At 33.7% G+C, this 23,862-nt stretch overlaps 1 protein-coding gene across 1 annotated transcript in view; it reads right to left on the minus strand.

The window, feature by feature from the left end:
• Nucleotides 1-4,274: 4,274 nt before the first annotated feature.
• The window catches only part of LOC111046108 (myosin-VIIa), a 154,900-nt gene continuing 135,312 nt past the window's right edge, over nt 4,275-23,862 (minus strand). The window contains exons 26-35 of the mRNA XM_039425684.1: nt 23,696-23,843; nt 22,414-22,688; nt 21,242-21,378; nt 18,924-19,123; nt 16,637-16,935; nt 14,614-14,821; nt 12,510-12,799; nt 10,984-11,223; nt 7,692-7,895; nt 4,275-6,044 (exon numbers count right to left, since the gene is read on the minus strand). Of these exons, the coding sequence (XP_039281618.1) occupies nt 5,880-6,044; nt 7,692-7,895; nt 10,984-11,223; nt 12,510-12,799; nt 14,614-14,821; nt 16,637-16,935; nt 18,924-19,123; nt 21,242-21,378; nt 22,414-22,688; nt 23,696-23,843 (2,166 nt within the window). The 3' untranslated portion in view covers nt 4,275-5,879. The remainder of the gene's footprint in view (nt 6,045-7,691; nt 7,896-10,983; nt 11,224-12,509; nt 12,800-14,613; nt 14,822-16,636; nt 16,936-18,923; nt 19,124-21,241; nt 21,379-22,413; nt 22,689-23,695; nt 23,844-23,862) is intronic.

Genomic DNA, 23,862 nt, shown 5'->3' on the forward strand with positions numbered 1-23,862 from the left:
CAAGGCGTATAACAATCGTATCGGTCACTGCGAGTTGATAATTTTCATTTTTTTGTTTTAATTTTCAAATTGTGTCATCATGTGGAACCAGTGTAGAAAAATGAGCAGATCTTCAACACCATGAAGAATCATGGAATAGCTTAATTATGATACTAATTATTGTGATCATCCTACACTTAAAGACCTTCTCATGTAAAAACTACAATAAATAATTCAGAATAAAATGAATTATGAATTAAGATCTAGTTGACCCCCCTGACTACCAAGTTCAACAACCACTAGCTGTATGTAAGTTTAGAAATTTAAGTTTGAAGCCTCTTCATTTCAAGTGTGAGTTGTAAAATTGAATCAGTGTAGTTAATCATTTGGCCAAGAGATCGCGCAGTGCGAAATTTTACGACTCAAGGTCTATAGAAAGACCCAAGAATACATTGTATTCTAGGTAGGCCTACATTGGAAATACCTTTCTATCTTGATAGATATCTATGACCCTGATAGGTCAATCTATAGACCTTGGTTGAACTGTAGAAGCCTATATTTCGTATAAATAAGAATTAAAAGTAGATTTGATTACATTTGAATTAGAAATCTATTGTTCAAGTGCTGCACTCATCAAATTCTACCACCTTATAAGAATATAATTGAGAAATTCGTTGCATGAATTCAGATTCTTGCTGTATTCCGGTCGGATACAGCGTTAATAATAACGTCAGATGGAACCATAGTGAAAAAAAACTTTTAACAAGTACAATTAGCCGATTTTTTGCAGATCAAGTGTTGGACTTTACACTTTACCTAATTTTTAGTCTATTCTCCTGATCTTTTATCTCATAACATGAATAAAATTGAAACTCATGGTTTATTGTTTGTTTACACTCGTCTGATAAATATGATATTCTATTATTAATAAGGTAAAAATGCATAAAATTCCAATGCGGAATTAATTTAAACATTTTTTAAATAAAGTTTTATGAATTCGGGCTGATTGCCTGAGCTACCAAAGTGTACTAGAGTCAGCAAATGGGTTGAATGGTGGCGAGATATCTTAGCACAAGATCAACTCCTTTAGATTTATCAATCAATATTAATCAACAAAGGAAGATTTGATAAAATTGCATCATACTTCATACCCCATCTCTCTATTGATATCATCATCAGTACCACCGAATGCATTCCATGTCCTACATTAGGTTGATTAATATTTTTATGAAAAAACAGGTTTGTTCAGAATCGAGTATAAACGAATTAATTACAGAATTACAGAAATAAAAATGTCATGATGAATCCAAAAAGCTCTGAGAAACTCACAACTATCTAAATTAAAGCAACAAGATAGCGCACTATTCCAAGCATTTCTGAAGAAAAAACTGGACCTGTCACTATTTCGTTTCCGATCAAAGAGCCGAAAATAGATAAATGTTGTTTATTCATGTAACAAAAGAAGATCAGATCGGCGTTCTACATTTGGGAATGCTTAGCAAATGAATTAATCAATAAACTTTCTGTAATTTGGGCCAATTAGAGTAGGACAGTTGATTTTCAACAGTATTTTTCAAACCTTTTTTGACCCCTGAATGCCGACAAAAGCTCTTGATTTCAGTAAACTCAATGAACAGATTTGAGCTGCTAAATCTTCATTTTGGGTTTGAAAAATATATTTGCAATAATAATTACTGTGTAAGGAATAACATTGCATGACAAATTCGAATGCTTTTAGCTCCATCTGACGCCTTACATTCTTAAACTTTCATTCTTTCATAATTCTTTCATAATTCTTTCATAATTCTTTCATAATTGAGAGCACCAAATAGACATTAATAATAACAGATCAATGACACAAAACCTGATATAGAACCAAAATTAAAAAATCAACCAGATTTCACCAACAAGAGGGCTCAACCCATACCAATAACCATTAACAATCAAATACTACCATTTGCCAATGATGCCAGGTACCTAGGTATGACATTAGATGCAATGCTTCGGTGGAAGGTCCATGTTAAGAAGAAGAGAGAAGAGCTGGGAATAAAATACAAGAGACTCTGGTGGCTGATTGGAAGGAACTCCATCCTGTCAATTCCAAACAAAGTACTCCTGTACAAACAGATTCTAAAGCCAGTATGGACGTATGGTATACAACTTTGGGGGTGTAACAAAGACAGTAACATCAAAGTCATACAACACTTCCAAAACAAGGTGCTGAGAAACATTGCTGATGCTCCTTGGTACGTCAGAAACAGCGACCTACACAGAAACCTGCAAGTCGACCTGGTATGCAGCGAAATCCAGAGGCATGCAGAGAAACACGAGGCCCGACTCCACCAACACGACAACATCGAAGCAATCAAGCTGCTGGAAAATGAAGAATTGGTGAGGAGGCTGAAAAGGAAGAAGCCATTTGAACTGGTCTAGTGCTGATTCAAGTGTCTTGTGTCCAGTGACAAGCAGAGCAGTGGAAATGAGTGAAACCCACCTGTGTAGTACAGTCATAAGCAGTGTACTAATAATATTAGAATTTGAATAGGAGAGCCTATGGAGGATTCTCTTGTATGAAGTATTTATGAGTATTATAGGACAGAAAAAAGATGCTCATTAGTCCCTAGACTAGATAGCAATCTATCGTTGAGAAAAAGTAAACCTAATGAACAGATTTGAGCTGCTAAATCTTCATTTTGGGTTTGAAAAATATATTTGCAATAATAATCACTGTGTAAAGAATAACATTGCTTGACAAATTCAAATGCTTCTTGCTCCATCTGACGTCTTACATTCTTGAACTTTCATTCTTTCAAAATTGAGAGCACATAATAGTCATTAATAATAACGGATCAATGACACAAAATCTGAGATAGAACCAACATTAAAAAAATCGACCAGATAATATTGGTACATAAGTTTATTTTATACTTGAAATGTTTACACTGTACATATAAAAGAACGACGTATAAGTAGTATCAAATATTGTTGGAAAAATTTACATCAATTTTCCTACTTAATGGGATGAAAAAGTACAAATTAGAAGTTCAAAATAAAATAGATATTATTTTTAAATATTGAACACAAATCATTCATAAATTATTATAAATACAAATTTGAATGGATAAAACACATTAAATTGACTATGATAAGCAATAGTATAATACAATTATAATACAAATTTTCAGTATTCAAGCTATCATCATTCAACATAGGATAAGCTACTATAAGTTACTAAGATCTTTTCTTTATTATATTATAATCTTTACAAGCAAATTTATATCGATCAACTGCATATCTCATCCGATAAATAAAAGCTGATTTGTGATATAAAGCATGTTGATTACTTATAATATGACTTACATATTACGTCTTTAATTCAGTTTGAATTCTTTTATAACAAATGTATAAATATACAATTACTAATATAATTATTTCCAATAACATACATACATTATTCAACAATGCTGATTCAATTGCACCAATGAGATAAAAGTTCATACAGCACTAAAATGTTCAATATAAACAATTAAAAAATAAATATAGATAAAGAAACATCAAGGTCAAATTTGATACAATCGTCATTCAATCATGTATTCGAACAAATATTAAAATATAAAGCAAATTATATTACTTGTTTCTTTCACTCCTGATTACCGTACTAAAGAATGTTTCTATAATAATAGGTGGTTCTATACACCTTACGGATTAAAAAAAATTCAAAGGTTTGAGTACCGGTAGTGTATTTTTCTATCAAATAAGCTTGAGAACGACATTGATGTACGAATATAATGCTTTAGCACCAAAATACAATGGAAATTAAACAGATAAAAAATGTATAGAATCATGGAAAAAGTTTCTACGAGTCAATGAAATAAATAAATACATGAATAAAAACTAGACATATATACAAAACTAGATCTGACTAGAATCTTGTGATAGTAATTATATTGACGGTTAATTATTTGAAAATATAATGAGGATAATCTTTGGATATAATGCTGATATTAGACTCATTATAATCTGATTGAATTACCAATAAAATTTTAATACACGATAATAGAAACGTATCAGAAAAATTAATAAATATGAAAATCATATTAATATAGGATTATCTGATTCAAACATTCTTTGTAATTATTTTAGGATTATGTTATTATACTCATAGATTTATAGATTTATGAATTTATAGAGTTTATCAAATTTATTTAATTATTTCCTAGATGTTTATACATAGTATTCCAAATAAATTTTGAATGAATGTAAAATCTTACTGAATTGTAGAAAATGTTCTAACAGTCACTGAGCATAATTATCTTGATTTTAAGATACGTATGAGAAATGAGTCAATATCAATTAATTACCTACACCCATAATCAGAGGATACCTATTATTTTATATAATTGTAATATACTAGTTTGTTATCTTTAATTCATCAAAAGAATCAATTATGGTCATTTCAAAGATATTCAACTAGAAATAGTTAATGTACTCTCAACTCATAAGGGTTAAGGTAATTTTAATTTATATAATTTGCATATTGGTTAAAAGCCTAATATTCTTATTTTTGTACAGATTATAACAGTCTTATATAATACCACCTATAAGCACCAAACCACAGAATAGCATAACATTCCACACAAATAATTGTTGTACTGTAGCTGGCTATATTTCATTAAATTGTAAATAATGCAACATGTTATTTCCCGGGAAAGGTTTGTCTTGATAAAATACTAGGACATTTATTATAATTCACATAAACTCAGTTAGCTATATAGAAGCTACTTCGGCCCTAGTAGAATTGAAACTTTCAATCAAGATGAAATACTTTGCATAAAGTATGATATAAAATTAATATTTTTGTGATATTCTATAGAAATGAGTTTGAGATACAGTATGAACTGAATTTAACTATGAATTCCTGTAAAATTATTACTGTACTTAAAAGAATTTTTCGTGTTTTGACATGAATTTAGATAAATATCCATTTCAGCAATAAAATTACCAATCTACAGGATAGAGTTTCCACTCATTGTATTTTGATGTAATATAGCCAGATACATAATTTATACGCGAAATCATCATAATTCCCACTGATAAGAAGGAATATTTTACAAAGTAATATTATATTATATCCTCCGCTTAATACATCTTTAGTACATTAGATTCTCTTCAAAGAATTATAATCTATAATTTTCTAGTACAGTAGTTTTAAATCTGTTTATTTTCTTTAAAAAATCGAGTAATTTTCTAGTTAAGACATCTTGGAGCAACTTGAATTTGAAAACTAATAATAATTTTGTAGAAATAAATTCAATTTATCTATTTACAATAGATGAATTACTATCTATGATAATTATCCATAATAAAAAGTGGTGGATCAATATCTATAACAAAATAAGAACAAGAGAAAACTCAATATCCAGTGACACATTTTACGTATAAAAGATTGAAATTATTCATTTTCAACGATTTTTTGATTCAATAAACCTTATTATTGAAATATTGGCGTATGTATAACAATAATCAAGTCTTAACCAATAAAATGAATATGTTTTGAGAAACGGTTTACAAGATAAATTGTAGATTAGGATGTATCTGAGCAGTAATTTACATTATTTTTAAGGCTGTTATATTGATAATGATAGTAATTTCTATACAATGTCTGGATAAGATATAAAGATACCTCTATAATATCATATTCATTGTTTTCTTACACAAATGATTCAAAGTTTAACTTGAGTAATAAAATTTATTAAATTTCTTCAACAAAGGTTATTGTTTCCTCAAATAATTACACGTCAAAATTGAACTACAAAATGCTAACTAATTTATGAGATTACTGGGACTGTATTGGATGATTAATTGTAGCTAATTTAATATGGTTTCTAATGTAATTTGGCTTAGCTCTGCTGAGGCTCGATGACGGGGGCAGGCTTGTGCAGAATGCTGACAGGGCGAGCTGCGTTGGCATTTCGCTTCTTGGCCGAGACATCGCGCCTCTGAACTGAGTGTGGAGACTGCAGCACCTGTGTGTACTCGCGTATCAGGTTTGCCACTTGGAATGCCTGTGAAATGAAAATAATCTTCACTTAATTACCAAACTTATCATTGAACGATGTAAATCAGTGAAATAATTTTCACAGAAGTCACTGATAATAACATGATTTTAACGTTATTTTTAGATATGAGAGTATTACTTCATCCAATTATTTCATGGGTAGAGAAACGTTTATGGGTCCAGCATGTGCCACCTCTCCAATCATTATCATTATTATCAGATTAAAACATGATTGAATTAAATCGATTGATTATAACATAAATGGAATTAAATTTGTGATGAGCACTAATCTTAACATACATCAAGTATGGAGACAAAAGACATAGAATGTGTTCAAATTTATCGATTTACAATTATTGTTCAAACAAATTACCTGGAGAATAGTAAAACATAACCAGTACAAAAACTAAGTTTTTATCGGTTTGGTTCGAATACGAGGACCGTATTTACTTCTCAAAATGTCTGAAATCTCCAAAAAATGTCCATATAGCATAATAAATTACACTTAGAAATATAATATGTTTAAAAGGTGATAAAACTCCTTGTTGAGAAAATTTTAAAATGTAATCTACATTATTATTCGAACTCTTGAAATCAGACTCAATAATATTGAACTAAACTGTACAGTTATTTCTACTGTACAGTGTTGATAATGTATATTGGGTAATGTATATGATAGGTTTGATACCTTGAGTGATCTTTGGAAATTTCTATTTCCAAAATAAATTCAATCATGACTATATATTGTTAATTTAAACTTATAATATTATTGGAGGTACCTCCTTTCAAATTATTATTAGTCAGAATAATATTTAAATACGCCATATCAGTATTATGTAGTTAACAGTCTGGTTGACTTCCAGCTTCTCATTATTATTAGTCTGTAAACCTAGCAAATCAAATCAAACCCTTTGCCGGTTCCTGTGAAACCTCCATTTATTCGATTATTTTAATCAACCGAGTAGGTCCCAACTATTTCGTATAAAGGGAGATGTAATGTACTTCAAGAGTCTTCTCCAATTTCAATTCATTTATGTAATACGAACATATATGAACAATGTTCATATCTTGACGAAGCCTATTGCATGTTTGTATAATGTTTAGTGGCTAATAAAAATTCTTATTCTTCAATGAATTTCATGCATTTTGCTCATCGACAAGGGAGAAGAGAGGTTGGAGAGAAGGGAGAGAGAGCGGAACGATATTTATTTTAAAATCGGGTTTAAAACCGTCTGCATCCGATTTCCGCTCTCTTCTGACGCACACACATTCTTTCGACGAAGATTAAGCTTTCTGAAGAGAATTCCAAGGCATTAGACTATTATTATATTCATGAATTTTATGATATATATATATATATATATATATATATATATAAATTAGGATTTAACAGTACTTTACTGTCTTCCTTCTTTTAGCCGAGTCCTCCATCCTTGTCTGTCTTCCCACTCACCATCTCTCAAATTCCTCATCACCATAGCCTCATCCACTTCAATTTTATGATACACACATCATATTGCATGGATGACCGTATTCTGTACAAAATCAACTTTTCGAGAATTTGGGCATCTTGTCTCACGCTATAAACTGACCAATTAATATCGAAATATTCTAGTTGAAATAATAGAACTGATGACTGGTGAATTAGGCGCACCTGAGATGTAGTAAGGATGACTTTACTCTGCTTCTTGACACTACCGGTGATGATCATCAAGCAGTTGAGTGCCGGGTTGTAGCTCAGGATGCTCTCATACTCATAGGTGCATAACACATTCCTCGAGCGATGCTCCAGAAGGTGCAGGCCAACTTGGTCCACTGCAAGCCACAGCACTCGCGGCCAGTTCGACGTGAATGATTGCTGTACAAACAAAACATACATATTGTAAATTTGCCAGTGATAAAACATGCAATCAAATATTGTGGCTACACGGGTAAGAAAATAAACTGTTTAAGATTCCACCCCATGACAGGAGGACGTGATATGTGGATTACACCAATCGAATTAACATCATCATCATCATCTTACGTACAAGGATTAGGTTAATGCCTGTTCCGACTTACAAACATCTTATTAATATCTATATTTCAATTACAAAATTACGCTATAATATATACAAGTAGTGTATTTATTGTCATCTCTTCCGTGGCCTACCAATAGATCTTTTCCCTGCCGGTTTATAGTTCAATATCTGTAGAGGAAGCCTTTCTGCCGGCATTCTTTCCACATGGTCTTTCCACTGCTTCCGGTATTGTGTGACTTTTTCCAACAAGCTGTAAATTCCTAGCTCTGCTCGGATATCATCGTTTCTGATGTGGTCCCTTCTATCGCAGCCCTTGGTTCTCCGGAGGAATCGCATCTCCGCCGCCTGCACTCTACTCTCTAGGGGTTTAGTTGTAACCCACGACTCGCTTCCGTAGAGGAGGACTGGAGCAGCCATTATTCTATAACATTTCATTATAGTTTCTCTCCGTGCTTGCTTCCCCAAGGTTCTGCTAATATTGCCACATACCACTTGAAATTTTCCAATCTTTTTCTCGATATCCAAATCTTCACTATAACTGATGTCGCATCTTAAATATGTATATTTCGACACTTATTCTAGAACTTTGTTGTCAATCACAATTTTTGACCGGGTTGGATGTTTACCTGTGAAAGCCATAATTTTTGTCTTGTCTATTGATATTTTAAAATTGTACTCTCGAATTAACATTACATAACAAATTTAATTACATAACATCATTGTCTGGGAATATTCCCATTTGATTCACAACTTGTTAAATTGGTCTTATAATATGTAATAACAAACAATAAAATCAATACATATTGGATGATTGGAACAAATAATACTGTAGAATTCAAGAAAACAGAATAATGGAAAACTTTGCGTACAAGAATCTTATAGTTAAAATCACTAGTATATTATGTGAAGATAATCAATATAATTATGTTAGGACTACTGTTGGCATAAACCTATAGTAGGAATAAGAACGATTAAACTGGAAATACCAATAGTAGAAACTAAAATAATATGGACTATGAAGCAACAATATTACCAAAAAAGTTCCCAAAAATAATTCCACTGTGACCATCCAGACCAAAGACACAAAAATCGTCTACCTATGACATCAGGCCATAAAACAAAGAGACTAGGAGATATGGAAAAAACAGAACTATACCAAATACATAGAAAAGGAAGAAGAAAAAAAATCAAACATAAATCTTATTCAAGTCCCGCCTGAACGCACTGTCCGAATCAAACAAATCTAAAACATTATTAATCATATTGTATAATCAAAGACCTAAACAGGGGAGCATTGTAGCCACTGATTCCTTCTGATAATATCAAAGTTGGGATGACTTCTAGAATTGAACGCAGGAACATGGAACCTGATCAATGAGAGCAGCGAAGGAGAAGAAAATCGACCCCTTGACAGACCATGAACCTCTCTCTCGTCGTAATCTCAATGATACAAACTGAAAGGTCCCTCTCAAACGGTCTGTAGGAAAACCCAAGAGGACAGGATTGGCCACAGCGCTTCTAATAGAGAAACCTCGAAAACTTGTTCAAGATTCCACCCCATAACAGGAAAACGTGTAGATTACACCAATCGAATCTCAGTTATACTCTGAGTATATGATGATTGGATGATATAGTGAGGTCCACGTTATAATGGCAGAGTTTGATTAGCAATGGTATTGCTATCCTCGTCTATCATTCAACAAAGCGGATAGCGCTATCTCTTTCTCGCTTTGCTCTGTTGCCAGATCGTCTTTTAACACTGTAGAATTAATAATTAATTAACAAAATATTTCATCTTAATTATGAAAATTCATTATGCAATTATTGAAAAATATAATTTCTTGCTTAATAAAATATGATTGATTACTTTAAACGAGAATGAACAGTTAATACTACATCAATAAACCTGTATCAGCTACCATATATACCATCATACCATAGCTACCATCTATAGAAGGCATTGACAAGATCGGCAACGTTGTTCTGATATCTTTCTCCACTGCCATTATAACGTGGACCTCAGTATAGGAACAAATATTAATTTCCTCTGCTGGTTTGGCCGAGTGGTCTGAGTTTCGCAACTCCAGCCTGCTTCGCGTCTGTTCATGGTCTGGGTTCCGGTATTTTTTTAGAAGTAAAACCATGCCAATGTTGGGCCAAGTTCTATCGATTTATGTGCACGATTAAACAAATATAATAATGTTGAAGAGAAAAGAAAGAAAGTGAATAGTGTATAGTAGTAGAAGCCACGAGCTATAACACGAACCTTCAACTCCCACCACATGAGACTCAACTGTGTTTTTTCAGGGTGGGGGCAAGTGTTTGGTTGACACGTTGAGAGGATGAGTGATTCAAGAGTTGTAAAAAAGGTCTTCAGAAACAACCCAGGAGGGAGAAGGCTGAGAGGACGTCCGAGAAAGCGTTGGCTGGAGAATGTGGAGGACGACATTAGGAAGCTGTGTGTCAGTGGATGGAGACGTAAGGCTACCGATAGAGACGAATGGAGAGGATTTTTGAAAGAGGTCAAGGCTCTGAATGAGCTGTATAGCGCTAGGGTGTAAGTATGTAAGTGTTTGGTCAGTTTCTTCTCGGCAGCCGGTACCCTCACTTCCAACATTCTCTACACTGGCCATATGAAAGCAGGGTAAGAGGGGAATATGTGTGAGAGAGACATTCCCATCCCTATATCTCTACCACATCAGCCACTCTTTCACCGTTTGAGGTGTTGAGAGGCTCATGTTATGTATCGTAGCTTCTAGCAGATTTTTCATGAATAATATAAATTTTCTACAGATAGAAACCTTTTTACCCTGTTGTCAATATTTGCAGTAGCAGAAGTCTTCGGGGTGATTTTAAGCATTTAATTAAGATTTTCGTTTAATAATAATTATTTAATAAGAATAGACATTTTCATTAGAATCTGACCATGACGTCAAAAATAGTGGACCGGTGCAGCGGCCAGCTGCGAATGAGGTTGAGGAATGCCTTCTTGGCCTCATCCAAGGGGATGCTGCAGAGACTCTGGTGGTGGTGCATGACCATCTCGTGGGGGATGTTGGGCACCAGTCGAGCCGGCAGGCAGTGGGCCGCTATTGGCCGGTAGTCCACCTGACTGTCCTCGCAGTCACCCAGTTCCACCTGCGCTTGCAACGCTGTCAGCATCATCTGAAAACCAATAATCAATCACTTAGAAATTGATTCGTACAAAGGTTTAATTGGACAAAGCAAAATAAAACATGAACGAAAATCAGAACTGTGGTTATAAAACTTTTAAGCGAGCCTTAGACGGTCATTGTTATGTTATTACTGGAGACTAATGTTATTATTATTGATCGTATAATTAGATTCGAATAGCAATGATGGACAGTAATGACAAAAATTGTGTTCTAATCATCTCCCTCTTTACCTTTTTTCGAGCATTCATTGCCTCTGAACTACAAACCAAATTGAGTTCAGCATTTTGATTTTTCATCAAAATCTCTTTCCACCATTCATTTCCTTTCTATTGTCTGCAGCATAATCATATTTTTCAATAATGCACATGAATAAAAAAAGAACTTGGCTTAACATTGAACTGTTTTCTCGAAGTTTAATGCTGGGTTACACCATTGCGCCAAACAAAATCAATCAGGAATCAGTGTTATAATCATAAGATACAGAGTTGGGCAGGGAGGATTATTTGAAATAATCAGATAAGGCTTTTTTGAAAAAAAATAATCATGATGGATGCCTCGAGAATCATTTAAAAAAGACTATTTCGAAAAGAATGCTTTTCTAATTGACTCTTGAGGCATTTAATTGCGATTAAAATTCAACAGGCTTTTGTTCAAACGGGGCATAGAGAATTGAATAGTCTTCAATTTAATGGATCTAATTCTAGGTGGTATTCTACATTGATTTGACGCATATTATGTATTTTGACACTCTTCAATGCTTTGTGCAAAAAACATTTTGGCTCAGTTTTACAAAAGCCAGTTAAATTTTAATCATGATTAAATGCCACAAGAACCAATCAGATAACCCTTTTTGGGGAAAAAAACTTCTCTGATTGGCTCTCGAGGCATTTAATTGCGATTAAAATTCATTAGACTTTTGTTCAAACGGGGCATAGAGAATTAAATACTCTTCAATTTGATGGATACCTAATTCTAGGTTGTTTTCTTGGAATTCTACTTTGATTTGGCGTATTCTATGTAATTTGACGCACTTCAATTCTTTCTGAAAAAATATGATTTTGATTTTTCCTATTATAAATTGAATGTCGTTTATTTTAAGTTGATATATCTTTATAACATTTGTATTGTTTAATTTGTGTCAAGGAGGCAAGTTTTGGGGTTTTACCTGTTTGCCTCCACATATTTATGTATGTTAATAAATACAAAAATAAAATTCATCAACCGGTCTTCCGGTTGGTAATATCAATCGCGTGAGTTTTTTATGGAGCCACTCACCGCTTCCTTCTCGGTGACAGGGAACCGATCTGAACGCAGACAGTGTAACACCTGGTGGTAGAGCAGTTCCTTCTCGACAGGGTCGTCGAGGTCCATGTACTGGTCGAGGAAGAGGTGCTTCTTGAAGAGGAAGAAGTGGTGCTGCTTGCGGGTGGGCTTGTTGGGTTGCGTCGAGTTGGTGTTGGCGTTTGCGTTGCGATAGCGCTCCCACTTGGACATCACGTCCGCCACCTTCTCCTCGGCCACCAGGCTCCTCTCAGAGTTACCCAGCACTTCGTAGATCGCGTAGCCTGCACAGTCAACAATCAATATGGTTTATTTAAATATGATTCAATTTATTTATTTATTCAATCATTCAGAATCATACAACTTACAGAAACGTACCACAGGCTAACTTACGCCCAAAACGGTTCCAATTCTAATTTTTACAACAGTCCAAATTTAGCTAGAGGTTATGCGTCACTTCAAAATTCTTCAATTACACACTCAATGTACAATCCATAAACAAAAAAAAATCATTTTTAAATTGAAAACTACTTCTATGATTAATAAAAACAAACAACTAGAATAGACGTTAAAATATTTTAAAGTTTTTAATGAGTAATAAATTTATTGCCAAATACAAGAAATATTTTTACAAATAGAATAATCATTAAATTACAATAGTTTTTGGCGTGACTGGGAAAAGAAGCCTTGAGCTCCAACTACGAAAGGGTACTACAAGTTTTTATATTGTTTTTATTAATTTGAAGTAGCCCATATAAGTAAAGTGATTTTTTGTTATGATTTTATTTTGTTATTGATTTTTTTCAAAGAATAGAATAGGAAACAAGATAAGGACAGTAGAAATGAAGTGCCATAGAAAAACTGTTGGAAAGACAAGAAGGGATAGAGTAAGGAATACTAGAATAAGGGAAGAAGTGGGCATGAGAGATGTCAGTGAAAGGATAGAAATGAGGCAGTTGGGCTGGTATGGACATGTACAGCGAATGGGGGATAGTTGCAGAACAAAACAGTATGTTAATGTGAGAAAGCAAGGAAGGAGAGAGCAGGACGTCCAAGGTCGAGGATCGGATTGAGGAGATACGACGGAGAAGAGGAAGACTGTTCCAGAGATGAAGAGAATGGCGTTGGATAGGGAATCATGGAGGAAATGGACTGAGGCTACCCCAACGCTCTAAAGGCATATTAGGGAGAGACAAAGAAGAAGAAGAATAGGAAAGTGATAGAATAGAATAGAGTAGAATACAATGGAATATAATAGAATAGAGTGAAATTAGAAGAATTTCTAAAAATTTCAAAAGTGTTTATCACAGGAGCCTTATAGCAGAGAAATATTCTAGGAATATTTATTATTCTTGATTTACATAAATTCTTCAAAAATTATGAAATGTATTAAGGTAATTGAAAAGTTAAATTGTGAAAAGGTTATAATCGAGCAGAGAAAAATATGTGACAGTAGAAAGTTTGAAGTCAGAAGTACTGGCACTTCAACCTAATCCTTGAAACAAGATGACAACCGAATAATCCAACTGGAATGAAGCAAATAAAGCTTGAATAATCAATATTAAATTCAGAAAGGTTGAAGAAAGAACAAAAGAAACATAAATTTAAAATGATTGAAATTTGTTGAATAAGAACTGATAGATTAATAAGAGTACACTAGTAATCCAAGAGAAGAATCATCAGCGGGAAAACATAAAAGTTCGTAGTGATACTGTAACTAGAACGAAAATCCAATTTAGTGCTAAATTGAATGACCAGTGTCATCTGAACTACTGTGAACAATGAATAGAAAGAAAATTTTTTGGTAGTTGAACTCTTCTTCGAATTTTGTAAAATCTGAAATACCTCTCCTTCCTTCATTTGAATGTTGTAGCATTATTAGTTGTTTTATTTCCTATATAGTTTTGGAATAATTACAAAACTTATAAAATTATTTTATAAGAAGAAAATAGCAAAACATAATGAAATTTCATGACAGCTGAGTACTCTCTTTTCATTTTTAAATCTATAATTCGTTTGCTTCCTTTGTTGCTTTGAACGTTGTAGGCTTTCCTATATTGCTATGATGGAGAACAGTTTGACTTGGATGGCATCTTACCCATAGCAGATTCCCTGAGCCCAATCTTCTTCTTGATGAGCTCCATGACCTCGCATGCGGTGGCCGAGGGATGAAATTCGATGGCGTGATATTGCCCATCCATGAAGTGGAATCGCGCGTAGATCGGTCGCCTGTTGATCGTGCACATTATCTCCTCTCTCGATGGCGGCCATTGGCGGCGTTTGGTGCCCTGTGTTTTCAGCAGGCACTATCCAACAGAAATCAAATTATCAGATTGGAAATATATGATAACTGAATGAATGAAATGTACTTGAAAACCAAACACATAGTAAAGAAAACGACTGGAATCATGCCAAGAATCTATATATTAATTTTTGCTCGCATTATGTGGACTCTCTCATTTCAAGATAAAGTAAAACTCAATTGAAATAAAAATATGTAAATCCAAGTATCCTTTTTTAAAATTATTTATTTACGACATGTTTCGGCCATGATTATCAAGTCTTGATAATGGCATCATGGCCGAAACAAGGCGTAAATAAACAGTTGAAAAAAAGGATACTAAAATTTACATTTTTGATTTCTATTCAAGAGTAGCCCTAAAGAAAAAGATATTTATTTATTTATTCACAATATCACATCGGAAACAACAGGTAATGATCCAAATATGTTTCCTTAACACAACAATAAGTACAGTATACAGTTTAATCAGAACAAAAAATATACTAAAACCAACGTTTGAAAAGAAAAAAAAATACTTAGAAAACTACTTCTAAAACATTCCTTAATAGAGTTGATGGTGAAAATGAATATATTAAGTGATGAAGGAGAGGTGCTATCAATAAAGATGATGAGAGAGCATGCAGTCTCATATGAATGATAAATGATAGGTTGAGGGTGATAATGATAACTGCCAGCAAAGAACTTTGAAAATAAGGGGTAAGTAAGAATAAAATGAGTTTGAATTTGCAAATAAAGAAAAATTAAAGTATAAAGAGTGATATTTTTATAATGATAGAAATATTTGCGAAAATTATGGCTGCTGATTAAAAATTCAGTTACGGTATTCTGATTCTCTCTCAGAAGCATCGTTATTGTGCGCTTTAAACTTAATGGGCCATCAGAAAACACGTCCACCCCACAGCCAAGTCCATTCAAGAATCTTGGCATGTGGTTGAGGAGGGAAAAATATGCAAAATGATTGTTTTGAAGATCTCGAACATGAAAGCTTATACAGAGATAAGTTAAAACTCAGAGAATGTAAAACACATATATGATAACTCAAAGATTTCTCAAGTTTTAGATGGCTAATCATTTTTCGAATAAATAACATTGTTCGAGAAACCATGAAGTTAGAGAGCACTCAGACATCAATGTTCAACTAACAAAAACTGTGAACTACGTTAATGGAATGGATAAGAATAAGTGAACTATAAAGTGAGATTCTAGTTATAAAGCCAGCGAAAATTAAAGGACGGCGAAGTTACCAACTTTCTTTCACCACCTCCTACTACAGTACAAAGCTGTGATTCAAGTTATCTCCGTTATATCTGATTAATTGTTGATTCTTGTTGATCAAATATAACATATTTCCGCCGAAAAAATATCTTCCCATGAATCAAGTTAATTTTGAATTCTCATAATTGATATGAAATATTCTGGTAGTAAATTATATTTATAGGCTACTTGTAATAAAAATAGAAAGAAAAATAAAAATCTCAGTACCCTTTCTGAATTTTTTCAATTTTTTCCAATGAAATGGCTTCAATGTTGAAACATGTTGTGATTAAATGATTCAGAAAGGGTACTGAGATTTTTATTTTTCTTTCTATTTTTATATCTATAGGCTATGAAAGAATTGGCAACGGTGCTGAGATAGAAAAGGATAGATCTATACTAATGGCAGACGAGGATAGCGAACCAATGCTAATGAGGTTCTGACTGTATAAAGCGAATCTCACTGTATGGTTGAGAACCAAATACTGATTGCATGTTCCACCTTTGACAAATGTTTTGAAGATCTTCAACAGCATTTTTCCTATAATTGTTGTGACCGACTCACCTTCTCAGCGAAACGGGCGTACTTGCCCTCCTCGGTGACACAGTCACCGGCGCAGCGCTTGAGGTGGTTGATGAGGTACTTGCGGATGATGCGCTGCGGCGGCAACACCACCGAGCAGGAGAGCGACAACAGCGCCCAGTGACGCAGGTTGACCCTGGAGTTGGGGTCCGGGTGCTCTGTCGTCTGCTTGATCAGCTGCAGGTACATCTCGCCCAGCAGCACGTCTTTGCGCATCGCGTGCTCCATTATCGTCTGCACCAGGTTCATGTGCTCGTCCTCGGCTCGTCGAATTGCTTCGCCTGGTAAGAAAAAAAATCATGACGATTGAGCTTTGTAACTAAGGTTGAAGATATTATAAATACAAAGCTATCCTTTGTTTCTTGTCGATGATAGTTATTGTAATGTAATTAGTTAGTAATTGTATTTTTCTTTTCATTTTCACTATAGTGATTGTATATTTATAATGTTTTGATTCCTTGCCAATAAAGATATTTCATTTCATTTCAAAAGGTTATCAATAAAGTGGGAGGCAATGAGTTTATCTACAAGTGATAATGAAATTGGCCAGGCAACTGATCTGACTGTGTGCAGGCTACTAAAATGTAGAATGTATTCTATGATAAATAAAAATATAAAACTAAACATTTTACATTTTTATTCTATAGGTGTAGACATTTTCGCAAAAAATCAAATATTTAAATTTCATTCATTTGGAACGAGTAATTAATTCAAATAGATAAAATTTTTATAGCTTAGAATTATTTACAATTCAAGAGTTAATCAATCTCATACAAGATCACAAGAGAAATTGATATCAATTCAAATCTGTAATATGTTTCTTCGTATTCTATTCTCAAGCATGAGTTGACACTGGTGAATTCATTTGTCATTGAAGTAATTTGTAATTTGTTCATTAACAATACAAAACTGTCCATCTTATAGATGCACAATAATAGATGTTGAGTTTTTGACAATACATCATGTCATAATATACATTCAAATCCGTGAAATCAATACTGTAATATTACATTTTTCTCAATTAAAATCGAATCTTCAATTCAATATCAATAAAACTTGATAGCAAATATCGGTGTAATCGATATGCAGACTTGACATTTTACCGGGAATTTATCAGATACACCAGTGTTGAACATCCTACTGTAACAAAGTTCTATTTCTGAATTAACAGATAATTCTAAACAACATAAAGGTTAAAAATAACTTTGAAAATAAAGTTTTATTGAGTATAATAAATGAAATTTGTAAAGTTGTATTCTTTATTAGTGAGGTTGGCAAATTGATGACGTGTCTATGCGTCACCCGAAACCTTGAGTCTTTCTCTCATGAAAAGATGGCTGCTAGCTAAAGTTGAATTGTTTGAGCCCTCTTCAAATTTTTCTTTATAAGTGAAGTTTAAAATGTTTTGATTGCGATCTAAATAATTTTATTATCTTCTCAATTTGTGCTGAATGTTTTGTCTAATTTTGAAAGCCTGTGGCCAAATATATGAGCTCAATATGAATAGATAAGTATTTTAGCTTGTAAGAATTTTCTGTTTAAGTGTCAAATGGTTTTGTTCAGTAAATTTTTGTCGTAAATTGCCCAAAGTTTTATGAAAATTATAATTTGATTTGCTCTGAACTGGACTTATTATTCATAGGCATTAAATCCATTCATGATTTATCAAGATGTTAGCATATATTAGAACCGATGACTTTCCTTAGGTGATAGGTGAAAGTTATCAAACCTATTTGGATAAATTTGGTAGCATTTCAATACCTACTATTACTTGAGTAATAGTAGGTATTGGTGAAATGCCTATTCTCATTCCCAATCTTCAGTTGTCACTGGTAGATATTCCCACCAACCAGCTATGCATAAGGCTGTAAGATGAGAAGTATTGCCTGAAGTATTGTCCGAGGCCTTCATAGTCTCAGTCATTACAAAGTTTAAAAACAAAAACGAACAGTTTTACTTCTTTGAAATCACTTCACTCATTGTATGAACAGATAATCTACTATTAACATGAGTAATTCGGATGATTTATATAAGAAAAAACAAAACCATTTTACAGCATTCAACTTTTTATCAACAAGTATAGTTGAAATAAATTTTTTGTTAATATTCGGCTGCACCAGGACCTCATATATAGAAAGTCCTGGTTGCACCTTCTAATAAATCCATTAGATCAGGAAGTGACGAGTCACTTCACTTCAGTAGGCTAAAAACTCTTTCCCCCATATTATCAGGATGAATAACTTGTAAAAAAGTAATCTGCGAAACTCACCATTCTGTCCTAATCCTGCATATTGTAGAATACATTGGAATATCTGTAGAGCGATCTGCTCGTCAGCCTCTGCTAGTTTGATGAGGCTCTGCGTGAGCGGTTGTCTGCTGAATAGCCAATAGGACAGCGAGAAGCCCTTATAAGATTCTGACAAGCCACTGTGTTCGGCTCTAAGCTTTTCTAATCGATGTTTACTCAACCTGCGAAAGTCCATTATTTATTCTATCAATTTATTCATCATTTATATAATTTTCAATCCAACTTTATAATAGTCCAGCACAAGTGGAATAGAATGGAATGACGAATGAGGAGAATTTTTCTTCTTCAAGTTGCGGAGAGTGTTTATGTATCAGAATAGGTGCTCTCCTTGATCAAGATGATGATGATTGATGGCACCAGTGCTCTTCAACCTGGCATTGGAAAGGGTGATAAGGGAGACTTTGGCTGACACAAGTGATACATTAATAAATAAAACTCAACAGATTTTAGGAGCTTGACCTAGCGAGAAGATCGGTAGCGGCAGTCACAGAGATGTTTGAAAAATTTGTAAAGGGCAGCTAAGGAACTAGGGCTACAAGTAAATTGTTAACAAACCAAGTTCCTGCATTAAAGCAGATGTCATCACAACAGAAGAACCCTCTCAGTGGGTGATTATAGCCATAGAGAAACAATAGCATAAGTAGATATTCCATGGTATAGGGCATTTCTGTCGCAACATTTACTGTTATCTCAAGCCGATAGTTCATGTAATTCTTTTCCGTGAAGCTGTGTGACACTGGTAGTCTCTCATATTGTGCCGTTCATACACTCTCACCCCAACAAAACAGTAAAATTCGACAATAAACAACAGTAATCGGCTTGAGATAACAGTAAAAGTTGCGACAGTTATAATTTATTTTGAGGGCGAAGGAAGAATCGAAAAATACTAGATACTGTACTAAACTGAAGTTTAGGCAGTTAGAACAGTTCATCATTAGTGTGTTGGTTTTCATGTGTGATTTCTTCCACACTAAAGTAGATTATTCTGAAATAACCTTTTTTACTTGGAAACCAACATATTGTCATTAACTTGAAGGTAAATTAGCCTTAGAGAAGCAATAGCCTAAGTAGATATCCCATGGTATAGGGCGTTTATGTCGCAACTTTTACTGTTATCTCAAGCCGATAGTTCTTTCCCGTGAAGCTGTGTGACGCTCCTAGTCTCTCATACTGTGCCGTTCATACACTCTCACCCCAACAAAACAGTAAAAATCGACAATAATCAACAGTAATCGGCTTGAGATAACAGTAAAAGTTGCGACATAAACGCCCTATACCATGGGATATCTACTTACGCTATTGTTTCTCTATGGTATAGCTTTAAAAAAGTGAATGACTTCACCTACCTGGGAGTTAACATAGCGGATGATAATGATGAGATGGAAGAAGTACAAAAAAGGCTCAATGAAGAAAACAAGACATTCTTCTCTATGCTGCAGATAGTCAAGTCAAGAAGCATCCATAGGAACATAAAGACCAGAATATATAAAACTATAATACGCACAGTGGTAACGTATGGAAGTGAAGTGTGGATATTATCATCCAAGGCTGCAGCGAATCTAGACCTCTGGGAAAGGAAAATGCTGCGTAGAATATATGGACCTGTGTGTGATGAGGGTGTCTGGCGAATAAGAAACAGCAATGAATTAGCTGCACTCTATAAAGAGCCACCCCCGTCTGTATATGTCAGACTGAACCGCTTAAGATGGGCAGGGCATGTAGAGCGGATGCCAGACACTCGGTCTCCCACAAAAATATATATGGGACAACCAGGAGGCAGAAGACCGGTGGGAAAGCTAAGACTGAGATGGGTGGATGGCATCTCAAAGGATGCAGCAGAGCTTCTTCGCATCGGGAATTGGAGAATGAAGGCAAGAGGCAAGAGATCGTGATGGATGGAGGCGCAGTATTGAGGAGGCCAGGGCTCGATTTGGGATGTTGCACCATCGAAGAAGAAGAAGAAGAAGAAAAAGAAAATTATTCTCTGATTAAAACTCAAAACATTTCATGTTACAATTAGGAGTAAGAAATTGAAATTGAAAGAGGAAGTCAAAATCATAGAATTTCATAAATGACAATTCTATAGCCTTAAAGAAAGCCATAGCTTCTTTCTCAAGATTTTTATACTCAAGTTTGTTACTTATATGAAAAAAATATCTCATCTATTAATTCCCATAGCGAAGATAGTGTGACCTGCTAGTATTCAACTTGCTAATGTACTTGTACCCTAACTTCAATAATTATTATGATTGAGCTACTTTTGATACCATTTTCCTTACCTCCTCAATGTATTTCTGATGAAATTTCCTCCCGAATCCTGAGGCTTCTTCAGCAGCTCACTGTCCACGAGTAGTCGGCGACAGTTGACAACACTGTGATACAGTCTTATTCGATCATCATTCGTAATTGCTTTCACCTGCAAAGTTGATGAGGATATAAAAACCAATTCTCGAAATTACTGCTTTTATATAGACTATTAATAGTTTGAGACATGGTCTGGATTTGATCTGATACATACACTAAATAATTTAATGTAATAGCATGCAATCAGTACGAAGGTGGGATTCACTAGATTTTCTGAATAGGCTACACGAAAAATATCACTGTTAAGAAGTGAACGTTGATCAACATATTGATTGAGTTTGAACGATTCCCTAGTAATATTCTGAATGAGATTTTATTTTAATTTAATGCCATCGTAATAGAATGCACTATATAGGCTAACACAAAATGAGTTCAATTTAATAGGGAACAACACGGTTCTAATAAGCTAACTATTGATCTATTGGATCTATAAATAATATTTCAGGGATGAACAACTCATCAATTATTTGGAAATTGAAAATGTATCAAATTTCTTCATGTAATACATCAAGTAGGCTAAGCTATTTCTCAAATTTTCACATAAAAACAATCAGCTATGTGGACTCAATAAAAATATTTGATTCAAGAAAAATATCCTTCAAGAATAAATATCCAAAATAAATATTTATTGTTTTTGGATTTAAAACCCACACTGGAATAATTATCATTTCTGTTTGAAAACTGCATGTGAATAAAATAAGAGATAAATATTAATAATAATAAATATTTCAGAATTTAATTTGGATTTTTGTTTAATAATAATAATAATAATAATAATAATAATAATAATAATAATAATAATATAATAATAATAATAAATATTATTAATTCATTAGCATTTGAATAATTGAAATATCTAAGTAATTTCCATCTGTAAAATAAGAGATTTTTAGGTATGACTTGGATAGCTGCAATGATTGAATAGCTTCAAATACAAGAGAACACAAGAAAAATGAAATGATGTTGATTTATAAATGATGATGATGCTAAATAAATAAATAAATAGATTTTATTATCGTAGACCAATATAGGTGATTGACAAAGTCATGGTAATACATTACAAAATGATAAAGTAAAAGCTACTTACTGGAATTTCATTTTCGGTAATCCACCCGGCCAGCGTGGGACAATAGCTGACAATGAGCGAGCCGATCTCTGACTTCTGGAGCGTTTCAAACACAAAGCACCGGTAGGTGCCGTTGTCGCCCTGGTGCCTCATCAAATTAATCGTAATAAAACTATCACTAGGATCAAGAAAAATAGACTCTATATCATGGTAACGAAATTCATATATCACAAACTTATCCTCTGGTTTGATAAGCATCAGTCCTTCACTGTTCACGCCCAGTATTAAACTGTTACCTGCAAATAAAAAAAAAATGATTGTTAGATTCAGAATATAATTCAAATTTTAGCACTTGAATCTTATAAGAAAATTGAAAGCAATATCAGAAATAATATAAAATTTGAAAAAATCAATTGTAGAGGAAAACTATAGGTGCCAGCCCATGTCACAGTAGTTTGAACTACAGTAACTATATTACCATTTGGTTATAATTAATTGAAGGTCCTGTAATTTGAATATTCGAATATAATATTCGTCTATTATTAGAATGAGACTGGATTGATATTCTCCTTTCATAGTAGGCCTCTATATAATTAACTCACGTCATTATTAGAAGTGAATTTCATCACCTTCTTTAAAACGCAAGCCACAATCTATCAACAAGAATAGTTATTTCAGAAAAATAGTTTGGAACTAGAGATAGTTCTCTTAGAAAAATGACGACAGCACTTGAATACAGCACAGATAGCGAGTTCAACTGTTCAACAGTTAAACTGAAGTTGAAGAATAGAAAATAATCCCTTTGTTGTAGTTTAGACACTGTGCATCTTCGTTATTATTTTTTAAAAACAATTTAACTTTCATGATGAAATGATGAATGCATTTCACTACTGAGATGGAGCTTCATCAGCCTGACACCAGAGGGGCGCTTGCTTTTTAAGGATTGGACTGTGTGGCCAAAATGTGTGAGAAGATTGCGATTGATTTTAAATTGATTTGGTCGTTGATTAAATTAGATTTGTCGTTTTTGAGAAAATTAGCAATATGGTCAGCATCCTACACACTATGTGAAATTGAACTAATGTTTTTCGTCAACTAAATTAAATGTAATAGTGCATTCTAAACGTCAACTGAATTGAATTTAATTTTTAAATTTTTTTTTCGCTCATCCTGAAAAGTATGGTTGGAGTCAGACAGACGATGTGACAGTCATCATTTGACTAACGAGTGGACGAGTGGAATTGTTATATCTCGATAAATCTGCGACTATTTAATACAAGTTTCCCACTACTAATTCACTCACCGTAGGACCAGTATCCTCTGTATGTGACCTGGAACATTGTTGTCCCATAGAGAGGATATTGCATAACACAAGACAGGTACAAAACTTTGGCAGTCAACTCATTTTTACCAGCTCCATACTGTTTATGAGCTTGAGCAATTATAGGTACCTGCAACACACAAAAATTG

This window comes from Nilaparvata lugens, chromosome 4 (genome assembly GCF_014356525.2).
Source record: "Nilaparvata lugens isolate BPH chromosome 4, ASM1435652v1, whole genome shotgun sequence".
NCBI lineage: Eukaryota > Metazoa > Arthropoda > Insecta > Hemiptera > Delphacidae > Nilaparvata > Nilaparvata lugens.